This window comes from Spinacia oleracea, chromosome 3 (assembly GCF_020520425.1).
Source record: "Spinacia oleracea cultivar Varoflay chromosome 3, BTI_SOV_V1, whole genome shotgun sequence".
In the NCBI taxonomy this organism is placed as follows: domain Eukaryota; kingdom Viridiplantae; phylum Streptophyta; class Magnoliopsida; order Caryophyllales; family Amaranthaceae; genus Spinacia; species Spinacia oleracea.
The window spans coordinates 57,890,643-57,905,413 of record NC_079489.1 but is presented as its reverse complement, the minus strand read 5'-3'; the positions used below and the strand labels follow the sequence as shown (position 1 = coordinate 57,905,413).

Sequence of the window (14,771 nt, the reverse complement as noted above, 5' to 3'; positions counted from 1 at the left end):
GATGATTAGATAGCATATACACGAATGAATTAGAATTTGAGTGCAATTTAAAATGTGCTTGTTGGGCAATAATATATATTTGTTTATTTATAAAATCTGAATAGCTACGGTCAAAGTTGTATTTTGACAAACGTGTTAATGAAAGTGTTGCATTTTTTTCAAAACATGGAATATTATATTATATTATCTTATACAAAGATTATCATATCTTATATGGAGTATTATCTTATCTTATCTTAATGGCCTTTATTGGAAGTTGTAAAAAGTTGTCCTTTGAACTTATTGACCCTTTATCTTATGATATGGCCATATTATATAGAGTATTTTTCCCCCGTCCTGTATCATTTATTGGTCTTAAATGAGCTCTCCGGGGCTATTTTATTATTAATATGGGTTGTGTAGTGTATTCTATTTTGCATGACACTTTTGATGGAAATTGGTCCTGTAAGACTCGCTTCTTACCTTCCTTGACTAGTACATGGGTCCCGGGCATGTTCGGGAGATTTCAATCGATTTCAAGGAGTCATGGATGCTAAATTAGGCCCAAAAAAGTTAGACTCGGGCCTCATAGGGAGAAGCCCACGAATCCAAGCTGATGGAACCTGCCCCCGATGGCGTCGGGGAACATCGCCCGATCGGGTTTGGGTTCCATGTCTTCTCTGGCGTTCGGGCCCGATCGGGGAGACCTTGCTCGAGCATCACAGACAACAGTTGATCAAACCCACACCGCTATCTATTGAGTAAAGGGACGGTTTGCTACAATGATTCGGTTGATTCCATGGTTGTGGGTAGTCTTTTACTGGTTGCTCTGCCTGATGAAGGAAGATCTTGGCATCTCAAGGACAAATGCCACAAAAGTAGTTGTCTCCGCGTTTCGAGTTGTTTCCTAGGAAATTGGTCGGAAGAAAGAGGGCAAGCACTAAGCTACATTTGTGACACCCCGTATTTTCGATGCTTTTAAAAAAAATGTTAATATCTTTTAAATTTCCCTTTTTAAATAATTTCTTATTTTAATTCGTCAAAGACCATTAATTTAGCCCTTAGTTATTTTTATTTTTCTTATACGTTATTAGTTTGAACAACTACTATTTTATTAAAATGTATATACTTCCTCTAACAGTGCCATTTATATATAAATGATTGATTTAAGCTTTAAACTTCTAATTTTTCTCACTTTTTAATTTGTTTTATAATTGTTAATTAGTGAGAAATTCCAAATTCTAAGCTTTAACTTTTCATTGTCCTATTATTATTAATATTTAATAAGTAGGCGGTATACAGTGGAATTGTGGGAGTTTCATCCCCCCTCCCCTGTCATCTTGATATGCTTCTTAATATCCGGGTACTAATATCTTACTATGTATAGTACTTCGCCGTCTTTCGTTTTCCTTCGATCTCATCTTCGAGGCTAAAACTTTAGGTACTGCCTTTCATTATTTTTTTCACTTAATTTGAAACCGTTGATTGACGATGTATGTTTGCTAAGGAGACGAAGGGAAGAACAACATTGATCATTGGAACGCTTAATTGATCATACGTGCGTAATATGTGTACTCCTCTAGTTGGCCAAGTGCTAAGGGAACTTCAAGCTCACCTTCAATGGCTATGTAATAGACGAATTCTAGAGAATAAGTGAAGCTTGAAGATTGGAGACTTCAGGACCAAGTCAAGGGTGTAATCCCCCGTAATTTTATAAATCTTATTAATACATTTTAACGTATAGTTAATTATATTTAAATAGAATTTACGAATTTTAGAAATAAAAATGTAATTAACGAATATTTATTTTTATACGTTTTAAATATTTCAACGATTTATGAAATTAAAATAATTTTAGAATTTCATGTTGAAAATAAATCGAATTACAAAACCGATTGAATTTAGAGAACGTTCCTAATCGATTTTGGAATGAAATCCTAAAACTAAGTTCCTAATTCTAGCCCACTTTGGTAAAGCCCATTGTGATAAACCTAAACCCCCATAATCTCATCTCACGTGAAACCAAAGAAACAACAAAAGAAAAATCTCTCTCCTTCATCCTTCACCCTTCACGTGAACCCTCAAACCCTCAAACCTTGCAGCCGCCAGCCACCAGCCACCGCACACCGCCTGCACCACCCTCGCCGTCGGCGTCTCCTCCTTCGTCCGGTAAACCTCCCTCCTCTCTTATCTCTTTCGTTCTCCTCCGTTCTCCTTCTCCTCTCACGTTTTCCTTTTCGTGATTGGTTTTCCTTTCGTTCCTCTCCTCCTTAATGCTCGTGGTTTTGTGCAGCAACCACCACCCACCTACGAAACTGACCGCGACAGCCACCGTCCTGTGTCGTCGCCGACCAACCAGCACCAACTTCGCAATCCTTCCACACGCAAACAGTCCTCCCTTTGGCTTGCTCCTTGCTCACGGCACCACCACCAACGACCCGAGCAACCCTCGCTGCCACCATCGACAGCCGCCACCGCCGCTGCCGCGCCATCTCCGACCGCCGTCCAACCACTCTTCATTCTTTCTTTTGGTTAATTCTTAACCCTTAAATTAATTAATGTTTTAATTACGTTTTAATGATTTAATTATGTTTCTTGAATTTAAATTATAAGTTTTATGATTTGATTATGAATTTCAAGAATTATATGTTTGCATAATTAGATTATTAATTTCAGATTATATAAATGCATTGAACTATTAATTTTTAATTATTTAAAGAATGAATTTTAAGGTTTTTAATGATTTAAATCATGGTAGGATGTTTAGGAATTATTAAATTTATTGTTTTTATGATTTCAAACATGTTAATTATGTTTCGGAGTAGTTTGAAAGTAGTTATATTGCTGGAAATTTAAAGTATGATGCTTTGAAGAGTTTTCAACGAATTTCAATAATTAATATAATAATTATGATGCTAGAAATCAAATATTCAAGTTTCGATATTGGAAAATGTTCTAATTATGTTTATGAAGGGTTTGAAGCTCCCTAATGTTGCTGAAAATTCAATATGAATTGATATGAGTCTATATTGGTTGTTGTTAGGTGGAGAATTCTCCGTAGGCGACTTTTGAATTCTTAAAGTGGTCTCGCATTTTGTTTACACAAGGTACGTACATACCTGTGTGCTTGGGATGTGTGCTAATTGTTGAAACCATGTTGAACTTGTTGGTGAACTTGGTTGTGTTGAGATTGTTGTTGAACTTAGTTATGTTGATATTATTGACGAACTCGGTTAGGTTGAAATTGCATGTTTAATATTGTTGGACGGACATATTGAACTTATATTGCATTATGAGAATTGTAACATGTTAGTATGGAAGATTGATGCAAACATGTTTGATTGGGAACACTAGATTATTTAGTATATAATTCAGATCAGTTAATTGTTGTTCCCTTTTAGCTTTTCACTACTTTATGAGGGCGGAGGACCTCATTTAGTAAGTTGAAACCTTATACCCATATACAGGGGTTGATCAGTATTAGAGAAAAGATTGGAGTTAATTGGAATGAGTCTTGTTTGATGCCTCTGTGATCACTTACTCAATTCCAAGATAAAAACAGTTATAAATAAATGTGAGTTGCATGCCTTATGTGATTGTTGAGTCATAACAGGGTGTCAATTTGTAAATCATGTAAAGTGAAACTGAGTAGCAATAGCTTTAGACTGTGCACGTCTAAAGTGACGGACAAACAGGAGTTGGGGTTCATGGTGGTAGCCCATGGCCTTTCATTCGGACCGGATTGATCACCGCGTCCTATTTTCAGTCAAACGTTCCTCGATATCGCAGGTCACTGAGGTTACGGAGTCGCGCCCGTACCTCGTCTAGCTAGAAAACTCGGTCCATTGCCTATTTCAATTAAAATAATATTATTGTTATAAAAGTCTAGTCCAGTCTAGCCTAGTCTAGTTAAGTATGGTCGTCAGATTATCATGCTTTGTCTGCCCTTAATTATGTTTAATAGTATCATGTTAGGATTATTATTGCTTTAGTATGTAGTACTCAGCTTTGCTGATTACGTGCTTTGTTTGTGTGTGTTGATCATGGCTATGCCTTATTGATCCTGTGATGACCCATCTTTGGTGAGCAGTCTCTAAGGATCAATAAGCGTTGCCCATCTACAGGTTTGAAGATGATGCATCATTGGGATCGGGATTAGAGAGCTTGTAGTTCATTTGATTTTCTAAGTTGGATTTGGTTTGTTTAAGTGGACTCTAAAACTTATTGAATTAGTAACATTAACTTTGTTTTTCGTTGATTGGTTTTTGGGATTTATTCTGAAAATGATTATTTATAAACCTACAGTTAGTTTTATGTTTTCCGCTGCAAAATTCTGAATAAGCCGTTACGTTTTCACACGGGCGATAATGCCTTGATAATTCTCTACGTTTTATATTAAAATGTTCTTTTAGAAAAGAGAGAATTGTCGGGGTGTTACAAAGTGGTATCTAGAAGCTAAGGTTTTACTTAACAATTTTTTTAGGCGCCTAACTATCTAGTTATTTAAAATAAATTTCTTAAAAATCGAGCTTCTACGTATTATAGTGTTCAAAAATTGGTACTTTTTTTTTGGGGGGCCGATTTCCTTTTATCTTGTTTGAAAGTATATAATATTTCTTATTTAAGTTCGGAATTAACTTATTTATTCGAAACTTTTTGTTTATGTGAATTAAGTACGTTTTTCTTTATTTTCGAAATTAAATTAAATATATTCGAAAAAAATAAAATAAAAAAATCTTATTCCTTAAGTATATTTATTCGTTTAATATTTATTCGCTTAATAAATATGTATTCGTTTATTATTTATTCGTTTAATAAAAATTTCTTATTAATTATTCGTTTTAAAAAAAAAAAAAATATTCTTTATTTTATTTATTCGTTTATTATTAATTCGTTTAATAAACTTTTTCTTACTAATCGTTCTTGTTTTATTCTTTAAATTCTTCAATGTTTGACCTATTATGATTTATTATGAGAGATGGGTAATATAGGAAAGGGCATATAGGATAGAATTATATGTGCATTAGTAGTTAATTGCTAACATAAGAAGTTAATTGCTATGTGCATGTGTTAAATGTTTAAGTGTTGCATGTAAATGTGCATAGAAATTGTTTGATTCCACCAAACTTATTGTTTTATTGAATTCTGATTATGCTTTGGTTGGGAAATCGTTAGTAAGATCTTAAGTTGTTTGTTTCATGAATAAAACGCTTCTTTCCAAGTACACCAACATAGGATCCTTTGAGAAGATCGACGAATACTGAGGATCTAGATTTCACTTCACAAATTTCCAAGGAAAGAACAGATAGACAAGATGCCTTAAACATTTGAAGTTGTAATAGTTAGTTTGTTCTTAAATGTTTTGGAGAATAAGTAGCAAAGCTACAACAGTTTAAAGTTAAAGCAATAAGAGTTTGAGTTATTCTTTATTCTTTTCAAGGATGTATTAAACCTTTATAGAATTAGCAATAAAAGTTAAAGTATTCGTTTCCAATGTGAGAATTCCATAATTCGCCAACAATAGTTTATGTTTATATCATAGAACTTTTATTTTATTTTGAGGACAAGTGTGTTGTTAATATTTAGGGATTGTTATACTCATTCTTTTGAGGAATAAAAGTTAGATCATTGATTATCCAAAGGACCAAGAGTTTATTTTGGGCACGCAAAGGGAATGTTTTCTTCTTTTTCTACCTTATTATTTGTGATGATTGAATTTGATCCTTGTTTCTTAGTTGAATGTCCGGTATGCGAATATCATTCATAAATGATTGTTTATGTATGTGAATTCTGGATGCTGGTGTGATATTACATTGCTAGGATAATGTTAAGTGAAGTTTCGAACGTAAAATAGAATATATTACTTACAGGTCGCGCTTTAGGATGGCCAACAATAATGACCTAGCTGCTGCTATTCGCCTCTTGGCGGAAAAACTAGCCCAGGAAAGAACTGAGCGCCCCGATTCTGCAGGGGACATGTTTGAAAGGTTTGCGAAAGTTAAGCCACCATACTTCAAGGGGCAAGCAGACCCGACCTTCCTAGAACGCTGGATTAGGGAGTTTGAAAAACTATTTTGGGCGGTAAATTGTCCTGAAAATATGAAAGTAGGCCAAGCTGTCCTTTACCTAAAAGATGAGGCCGATCTATGGTGGAAAGAAAATAGAACTAAGCTAAGTGTTGTTGAAGGATTTAATTGGGACTCATTTGTTGTTGCATTGAGGGAAAAGTTTTATCCTCCTTTTATAACAAAACGAAAAGCGCAGGAATTCATAAACCTTGGGATGGGGAGTATGACCATCGCTGAATATTATAGCAAATTTATAGCGATGTCGAGGATCGCACCTGAAGTTGTAGCCACAGAAGAGATAAAGGCTCAGAGGTTTGAGCAAGGGTTGACCGATGAGTTCCAGTTGGGATTAGGTGGAGAAATCTTTACCTCTTTAGATAATGTGTATGAGAGAACCGTTCATATTTACGGTTTGCAGTCCATAAGGGACGCGAAAAATGTTGTTGGGGAGAAAAGAAAAGAGTTTAATGTCCAGGAAAACCAAGGGAATTTCAAGAGGAATATGAATGAGAATAGGAATGAAAATGGAAATGGAAATTTTCGAGGAGGAAACAGTCAGGGGCACAACAATAGGAGTAAATCCGAGAGAGTGTATCACTGCAAGAGGTGCAACAATAACCACCCTGGGAAGGACTGTAAAGGAAAATTGGTGAATTGCCACTATTGTCAGAAAAGGGGGCATAGAGAGTTTGAGTGCTTCATTAAGCACAGAAAGGAACAAAATAGTAATGGAGGTGGGAACCAAGAGAGGTTTAACCAGTCTGGAGATCAAAATTCAAAGCCTGGAGGGGCACAAAACAATCAAGAGAACTATAATAAGCCTGCAAATGATAACAACAACCAGGATAAGGCTCAGGGCAAACTATTCATGATGAGTAGAAATGAAGCTGAACGTTCTGCAGACGTAGTTCATGGTACTTTTTTTTAATTAATTTTGTGCTAGTTAAACATTATTTGATTCGGTAGCAACTTATTCTTTCATTTTGTCATTTGTTATTAAAAGTCTGAAATTAGTAGATTTTGAATGTTTCATTTACCTGTTATTATGCCCACCGGGGTAACCATAAGGTGTATAAGATTATTTAAGAACTTGCCTTTGAAGACAAAAGATTGCGTTTTCCCTTCTGATTGGACAAAAGTTTAATTTTAGGGACCTAGATGTAATTCCAGGGACGGATTGACTAAGTTTTTCCAAGGCTAAGATAGACTGTGAAATTTAGAGAGTAATTTTAAGGAACCTTGTTGGGAAATTGACCTCATGTAGATGTTTTGAGAAGTCCAAGAACCTTTAGTTATTTCTGTAATGCGAGTGAGGAAATGGACGAATAGAGAGCGTGAGCTATTTTTTCTGTAGTGTGCTAGTTGGGAGTAAATAAGTTGGAGTGAAGATCGAGGATGTTCCCAGTGTGAATGAATTCATTGATGTGTTTCCGAGTGGAATTGCGAGTATGTCACCAACTAGAGCATTTGAGTTCACTATAGAGTTAAATCCTGAAACGACACCTATATCTGAAACACCGTATAGCAAGGAATGAGAAAGAGCATGGTAATCACTTGAGAGTTATTTTGGAGACGCTTAGAAAGAATCTAGTTTTATATGGATGAAGTATACAAATCTTGAAGTCATGTGGGTATAAGTGACACTGGCGGAATAGTGAAGGACTAAATTGATTGAAAACTACGTTACTTAAGGGAATAAATTTAAGAGAAGATTCGAGTGGTCCAGGATCGTTAGAAATCATTTGGCATCTTAAAAAGATGAAAAGAAATATATGAATTGGTGAAAGAGCTAGGGGTTGTGCCCAAAAGTTATACATATCCATGAAAGGCATAATGAGGTTTGGTAAAAAGGAAAAGTTGACCAGAAGGAGTCTCTGTAGATCCTGCTAAGATTAGAGAGGTGAGTGAGTGACCTATTCCAAGAACGTGTATGTATCTAAAGTTTTCTAGGCCTAGATGACCATTATAGGATGTTGTGAAAGACTTTTCGAAGAGAGAAAAACCATTGACCAACTTGTTGAAAAAGGAATCGAAATTCAAGTGAAGTGAGAAATGTGAGGAAGCTTTTTAGATTTAGCTTTTGTCGCGTCAATTGAAACCTTATAAGGCTAATTACCAAACCCATGACCTAGAGTTAGCTGTTATGGTGTTATCTACGAATATTTGGAGACATTACCTTTATAGAGCAACATGTAAGATCCTTACCGAGAACAAAAGTCTGAAATTTTGGCAATAAGGTCCAGTTGAATCTTTGGGACAACATTGAAAATGAATATTTCTTTCCACCCTGCAACCGATAGACAGATTGAGATTACTAACGGAATTTATGTTGAAAACCGGTGTTATTGACTTTAAGGGTAATTGGGAAGGCCACCTAGGTTCGATTGAATTTTCGTGCATCAATAGTTACCATGCAAGCATTACGATGTCACATGTTGAGGCACTGTATGGAAAGAATTGTAGAAGTCTTACTTGTTGGAATGAGTTTAGTGAGAATATTGTATTGAGGACATAATTCGTTGAGGAAGAAATACCCAAAGTTATTCCCTGAGATGAGTTACGAGGGCGTAACTCGTTTTATTTAAGAGGGGTAGAATGCGATATAAATTCGCGCTTCTTACCTAATTTTATGGTGTTTTTATGCATTTTTATGCTTATTTTAGCAAATTATACATGTCGATGCAAGTAAATAGATTCTCCGCGTAAGAAAAAGGTGTTCATGAGTAATTCAAGAAACTTTAAGTTGGCAAAAGAGTGTACATAAATGCCACAAGTACTTCTACAATAAGAATAAGTTCAAAAGTTTGGAAAGATATGTGAATTTTCGTGTCAAGTTTCGGGACGAAACTTCTTTTAAGAGGGGTAGATTGTAATCCCCCGTAATTTTATAAATCTTATTAATACATTTTAACGTATAGTTAATTATATTTAAATAGAATTTACGAATTTTAGAAATAAAAATGTAATTAACGAATATTTATTTTTATACGTTTTAAATATTTCAACGATTTATGAAATTAAAATAATTTTAGAATTTCATGTTGAAAATAAATCGAATTACAAAACCGATTGAATTTAGAGAACGTTCCTAATCGATTTTGGAATGAAATCCTAAAACTAAGTTCCTAATTCTAGCCCACTTTGGTAAAGCCCATTGTGATAAACCTAAACCCCCATAATCTCATCTCACGTGAAACCAAAGAAACAACAAAAGAAAAATCTCTCTCCTTCATCCTTCACCCTTCACGTGAACCCTCAAACCCTCAAACCTTGCAGCCGCCAGCCACCAGCCACCGCACACCGCCTGCACCACCCTCGCCGTCGGCGTCTCCTCCTTCGTCCGGTAAACCTCCCTCCTCTCTTATCTCTTTCGTTCTCCTCCGTTCTCCTTCTCCTCTCACGTTTTCCTTTTCGTGATTGGTTTTCCTTTCGTTCCTCTCCTCCTTAATGCTCGTGGTTTTGTGCAGCAACCACCACCCACCTACGAAACTGACCGCGACAGCCACCGTCCTGTGTCGTCGCCGACCAACCAGCACCAACTTCGCAATCCTTCCACACGCAAACAGTCCTCCCTTTGGCTTGCTCCTTGCTCACGGCACCACCACCAACGACCCGAGCAACCCTCGCTGCCACCATCGACAGCCGCCACCGCCGCTGCCGCGCCATCTCCGACCGCCGTCCAACCACTCTTCATTCTTTCTTTTGGTTAATTCTTAACCCTTAAATTAATTAATGTTTTAATTACGTTTTAATGATTTAATTATGTTTCTTGAATTTAAATTATAAGTTTTATGATTTGATTATGAATTTCAAGAATTATATGTTTGCATAATTAGATTATTAATTTCAGATTATATAAATGCATTGAACTATTAATTTTTAATTATTTAAAGAATGAATTTTAAGGTTTTTAATGATTTAAATCATGGTAGGATGTTTAGGAATTATTAAATTTATTGTTTTTATGATTTCAAACATGTTAATTATGTTTCGGAGTAGTTTGAAAGTAGTTATATTGCTGGAAATTTAAAGTATGATGCTTTGAAGAGTTTTCAACGAATTTCAATAATTAATATAATAATTATGATGCTAGAAATCAAATATTCAAGTTTCGATATTGGAAAATGTTCTAATTATGTTTATGAAGGGTTTGAAGCTCCCTAATGTTGCTGAAAATTCAATATGAATTGATATGAGTCTATATTGGTTGTTGTTAGGTGGAGAATTCTCCGTAGGCGACTTTTGAATTCTTAAAGTGGTCTCGCATTTTGTTTACACAAGGTACGTACATACCTGTGTGCTTGGAATGTGTGCTAATTGTTGAAACCATGTTGAACTTGTTGGTGAACTTGGTTGTGTTGAGATTGTTGTTGAACTTAGTTATGTTGATATTATTGACGAACTCGGTTAGGTTGAAATTGCATGTTTAATATTGTTGGACGGACATATTGAACTTATATTGCATTATGAGAATTGTAACATGTTAGTATGGAAGATTGATGCAAACATGTTTGATTGGGAACACTAGATTATTTAGTATATAATTCAGATCAGTTAATTGTTGTTCCCTTTTAGCTTTTCACTACTTTATGAGGGCGGAGGACCTCATTTAGTAAGTTGAAACCTTATACCCATATACAGGGGTTGATCAGTATTAGAGAAAAGATTGGAGTTAATTGGAATGAGTCTTGTTTGATGCCTCTGTGATCACTTACTCAATTCCAAGATAAAAACAGTTATAAATAAATGTGAGTTGCATGCCTTATGTGATTGTTGAGTCATAACAGGGTGTCAATTTGTAAATCATGTAAAGTGAAACTGAGTAGCAATAGCTTTAGACTGTGCACGTCTAAAGTGACGGACAAACAGGAGTTGGGGTTCATGGTGGTAGCCCATGGCCTTTCATTCGGACCGGATTGATCACCGCGTCCTATTTTCAGTCAAACGTTCCTCGATATCGCAGGTCACTGAGGTTACGGAGTCGCGCCCGTACCTCGTCTAGCTAGAAAACTCGGTCCATTGCCTATTTCAATTAAAATAATATTATTGTTATAAAAGTCTAGTCCAGTCTAGCCTAGTCTAGTTAAGTATGGTCGTCAGATTATCATGCTTTGTCTGCCCTTAATTATGTTTAATAGTATCATGTTAGGATTATTATTGCTTTAGTATGTAGTACTCAGCTTTGCTGATTACGTGCTTTGTTTGTGTGTGTTGATCATGGCTATGCCTTATTGATCCTGTGATGACCCATCTTTGGTGAGCAGTCTCTAAGGATCAATAAGCGTTGCCCATCTACAGGTTTGAAGATGATGCATCATTGGGATCGGGATTAGAGAGCTTGTAGTTCATTTGATTTTCTAAGTTGGATTTGGTTTGTTTAAGTGGACTCTAAAACTTATTGAATTAGTAACATTAACTTTGTTTTTCGTTGATTGGTTTTTGGGATTTATTCTGAAAATGATTATTTATAAACCTACAGTTAGTTTTATGTTTTCCGCTGCAAAATTCTGAATAAGCCGTTACGTTTTCACACGGGCGATAATGCCTTGATAATTCTCTACGTTTTATATTAAAATGTTCTTTTAGAAAAGAGAGAATTGTCGGGGTGTTACAAAGGGGGCCATACTAGATCACATTTTCTTATGCTTTTAATATATTTATTGCTTAAATTTATTTACATTAAATTGTTGTTTTATGATTTTTATTAAGTTTTAGTTCACTTATTATCAAACCAACATAGAAACAACTAAGTCCTAAGAAATATTGAGTTTAAAATTGCCTTCCAAATCAAGCACTTACAGAAAATTTCGAACCAAAGGTAGTAGGTTTACGCCTAAGCGAGGTGTTATTTTAGTATTTCTTGATAGTAAGGCATCCAAAATGAGCATGTTGATTGTGGTTGTAACCCAAACAATATTGGTATATGTTGTGGCAACGGGAATAAGTTATGGCATTAGCTTATTGACCAAGAATAGTTTGGAACTATTAGCAAATGGTTTTTAATTACCTAAAATCTATTTTAAAGTATTAAGACAAGCCAAAGAATGCTTAAGACTTCTATATTTTGAGGGTCTTGGATTTTTTTTGTTCAAATAAGACACTCAAATTGACTCGAATAAAACGTTTAATAGCTTAGAAATTATTAGGATTGCTTGTTTTCAAAGTTATTAGTATAATACAAGTTTATTTTTTGCTATTTCATTTTGTTGAATATATATGAATTAAAGTTCATATTATTGTACATCTTCAACTTTATTGCGTTCGGATGGTAGAACTACAAAATTTTCTCCAATTGGTAACTTGTTTTGAGAGAAATTCTCAAAAAGAGAAGAATGAGAGCGTATCTCAAAAGCTACATTTCTTATAGTGACTTTCATGGTTGTTTTCAACTAAAAGTTGAATGGTAAACCAATTGGACTTCATTCAAAATACCGGGTAGTTTAGAATAATGAAGTATTGAGTTAAAAACTCATGTAATACTAATGGTTAACAACCAATTGCCTTTTGATTCAACAATGAACTAGACTCATTGGATGTTGTCATTCAAAATGAATAAAGGGAAAGGGAATTTGTATGCATAAAAAATTATGAAGATCAAGCAAAGAGTAAAATCTTTTGGACTAAAGAAAAAAATGTGCTAGAAGGATAGGGAACGAGAATAATAGAAATAAATTTCAAATTTGTTTCTGCCTAAATGTTTGTGTTAAAGAGAAACGACTTAGCAACTGATCTCCTATGGTATTGGATTACCGCTTGAAGCTCTAACTTAACACCCCGACAATTCCTTTTTTCTAAAATAACCCTTTTTATAAATATAACTATAGAGAATTATCAAAGTATTATCGCCCGTGTGAAAACGTAACGACTTATTCAGAGTTTTGCAGCGGAAAACATAAAACTAACTTTTGGGTTTATAAATAATCGATTACAGATTTAATCCAAAAACCAGTCAACGAAAATAAGGAAAGGTAAATAGTACGACAAGTTTAAAGTCCAAATTAACAAACCCAAGTTACTTAGTAAAACAAAATGAATACAAGCTCTCTAATCCCGTTCCCAAATGATGCATCATCTTCAAACCTGTAGATGGACAACGCTTATTGATCCTTATAGACTTCTCACCAAAATGGGTCATCACATGATCAATAAGGCATAGCCATGATCAACACACACAAACAAAGCACGTAATCAGCAAAGCTGAGTACTACATACTAAAACAATAATAATCCTAACATGATTCTATCAAACGAACAACCCTAACATGATACTAATAAAACATAAGTAAGGATAACCAAAACATATTGACTTGAAGACTATATTTGACTGAACTAGGCCTGTGTATCATTAACATTATTTTAATTGAAATAGTCAATGGACCGAGTTGCTACTAGAAGTCTTCACTAAGGAAGACGAGGTACGGGCGCGACTCCGTAACCCCAATGACCTGCGATATCGAGGAACGTTTGACTGAAATAGAACCGGTGATCAATCCGGCCCCGGGAAAAGCCATAGGCAACCTATGACCCCAACTCCTGATTGTCCGTCACTTCAGACGTGCACAGTCTAAAGCTATTGCTACTCAGTTTCACTTTACATGATTTACAGATTAATACTTTGTTATGACTCAACAATCACATAAGTCATACAATCAACCATTAATCACAACTGTTTTTATCTTGGAATTAAGTAAGTGATCACATATGTATCAATCAAGACTCATTCCAATTAATTCAACCTTTCCTTTAATAAAGATCAACCCCTCTATATGGGTATAAGGATCAACTTACTAAACAAGGTCCTCGGCCCTCATAAAGTAGTGAAATGCTAAAAGGGAACAACGATCAATCGATCTAAATCAATATATATCAAATAATCTAGTGTTCCCAACAAACATGTTTGCATCAATCATCCATACTAACATGTTATAATTCTCATAACGAAGTATATGTTCAACATGTCCATCCAACAATATTAAACATGTAATTTCAACATAACCAAGTTCATCAACAATTTCAACATGGTTTCAACAAATAACACATATTCCAAGCACACAGGTATGTACGTACCTTGTGTAAACAAACTGATAGGCCACTTTAACACTTTCAAAAGTCGCCTAAAGAGAATTCTTCGCCTAAAAAACCAACAAATAATCCCAATCAATTTCTAATCATTGGCAATCATAATAAAGCGTTCTAAATGCATCCTAAACATATTTAGAACCTTCCCCAATATCAAAACTTAAACATTTGATTTCCTAGCATCATATAATTATTGAATTAGTGATTGAAATTCGTTGAAAACTTTTTGCAAACATCGTACTTTAAATTTTCAGCAATATAAATTCATTTAAAACTTCACCAAGGCCAATCTACGTTCCTAGTACATTGAAACAATAAATTTAATAATCCATACTCGTCCTACCATGATTTATAATCATAAAAACCTTGAATTTCATACTTTAAATATTCAAAAATCAATATTTCGATGTAATTAGATAATCTGAAAATTAAACATATTATTTGAACATAATATAAAATTCTGAAATTCTAATTAAATTATAAAAATCATAAATTTATTAAATCAAAGCATAAATTAAATTAACAAAATATAATTAAAATAATTAGTTTACTTAGGGTTTAAGAAATCACCAAGTAAAGAGGAGGGTTTGGGCGGCCGACGGGTTAAGTCGCGGCGGCAGGTGGTCGCAAGGGTGGTTGCGAGTAA

The 14,771-nt window shown here is 34.7% G+C and overlaps 1 protein-coding gene and 1 long non-coding RNA gene across 2 annotated transcripts; both read left to right on the top strand.

Moving 5' to 3' along the window:
- Positions 1-1,688: 1,688 nt before the first annotated feature.
- Positions 1,689-7,055, top strand: LOC130469714 (uncharacterized). Its single transcript, XM_056839147.1, has 4 exons — positions 1,689-2,510; positions 3,023-3,086; positions 5,850-6,940; positions 7,051-7,055. The coding sequence occupies exons 3-4, from the start codon at positions 5,863-5,865 to the stop codon at positions 7,053-7,055; spliced, it is 1,083 nt and encodes a 360-aa protein (XP_056695125.1). The 5' UTR covers positions 1,689-2,510; positions 3,023-3,086; positions 5,850-5,862.
- Positions 7,056-7,606: 551 nt separating this feature from the next.
- Positions 7,607-11,473, top strand: LOC130470347 (uncharacterized). Its single transcript, XR_008930529.1, has 4 exons — positions 7,607-9,390; positions 9,515-9,752; positions 10,265-10,328; positions 11,312-11,473. It is a non-coding gene; the product is annotated as an uncharacterized lncRNA (long non-coding RNA).
- Positions 11,474-14,771: the final 3,298 nt, after the last annotated feature.

Coding starts and splice junctions, on each gene's coding strand:
- LOC130469714 (XM_056839147.1), top strand. CDS start 5,863: ATGGCCAACAATAATGACCTAGCTGCTGCTATTCGCCTCTTGGCGGAA.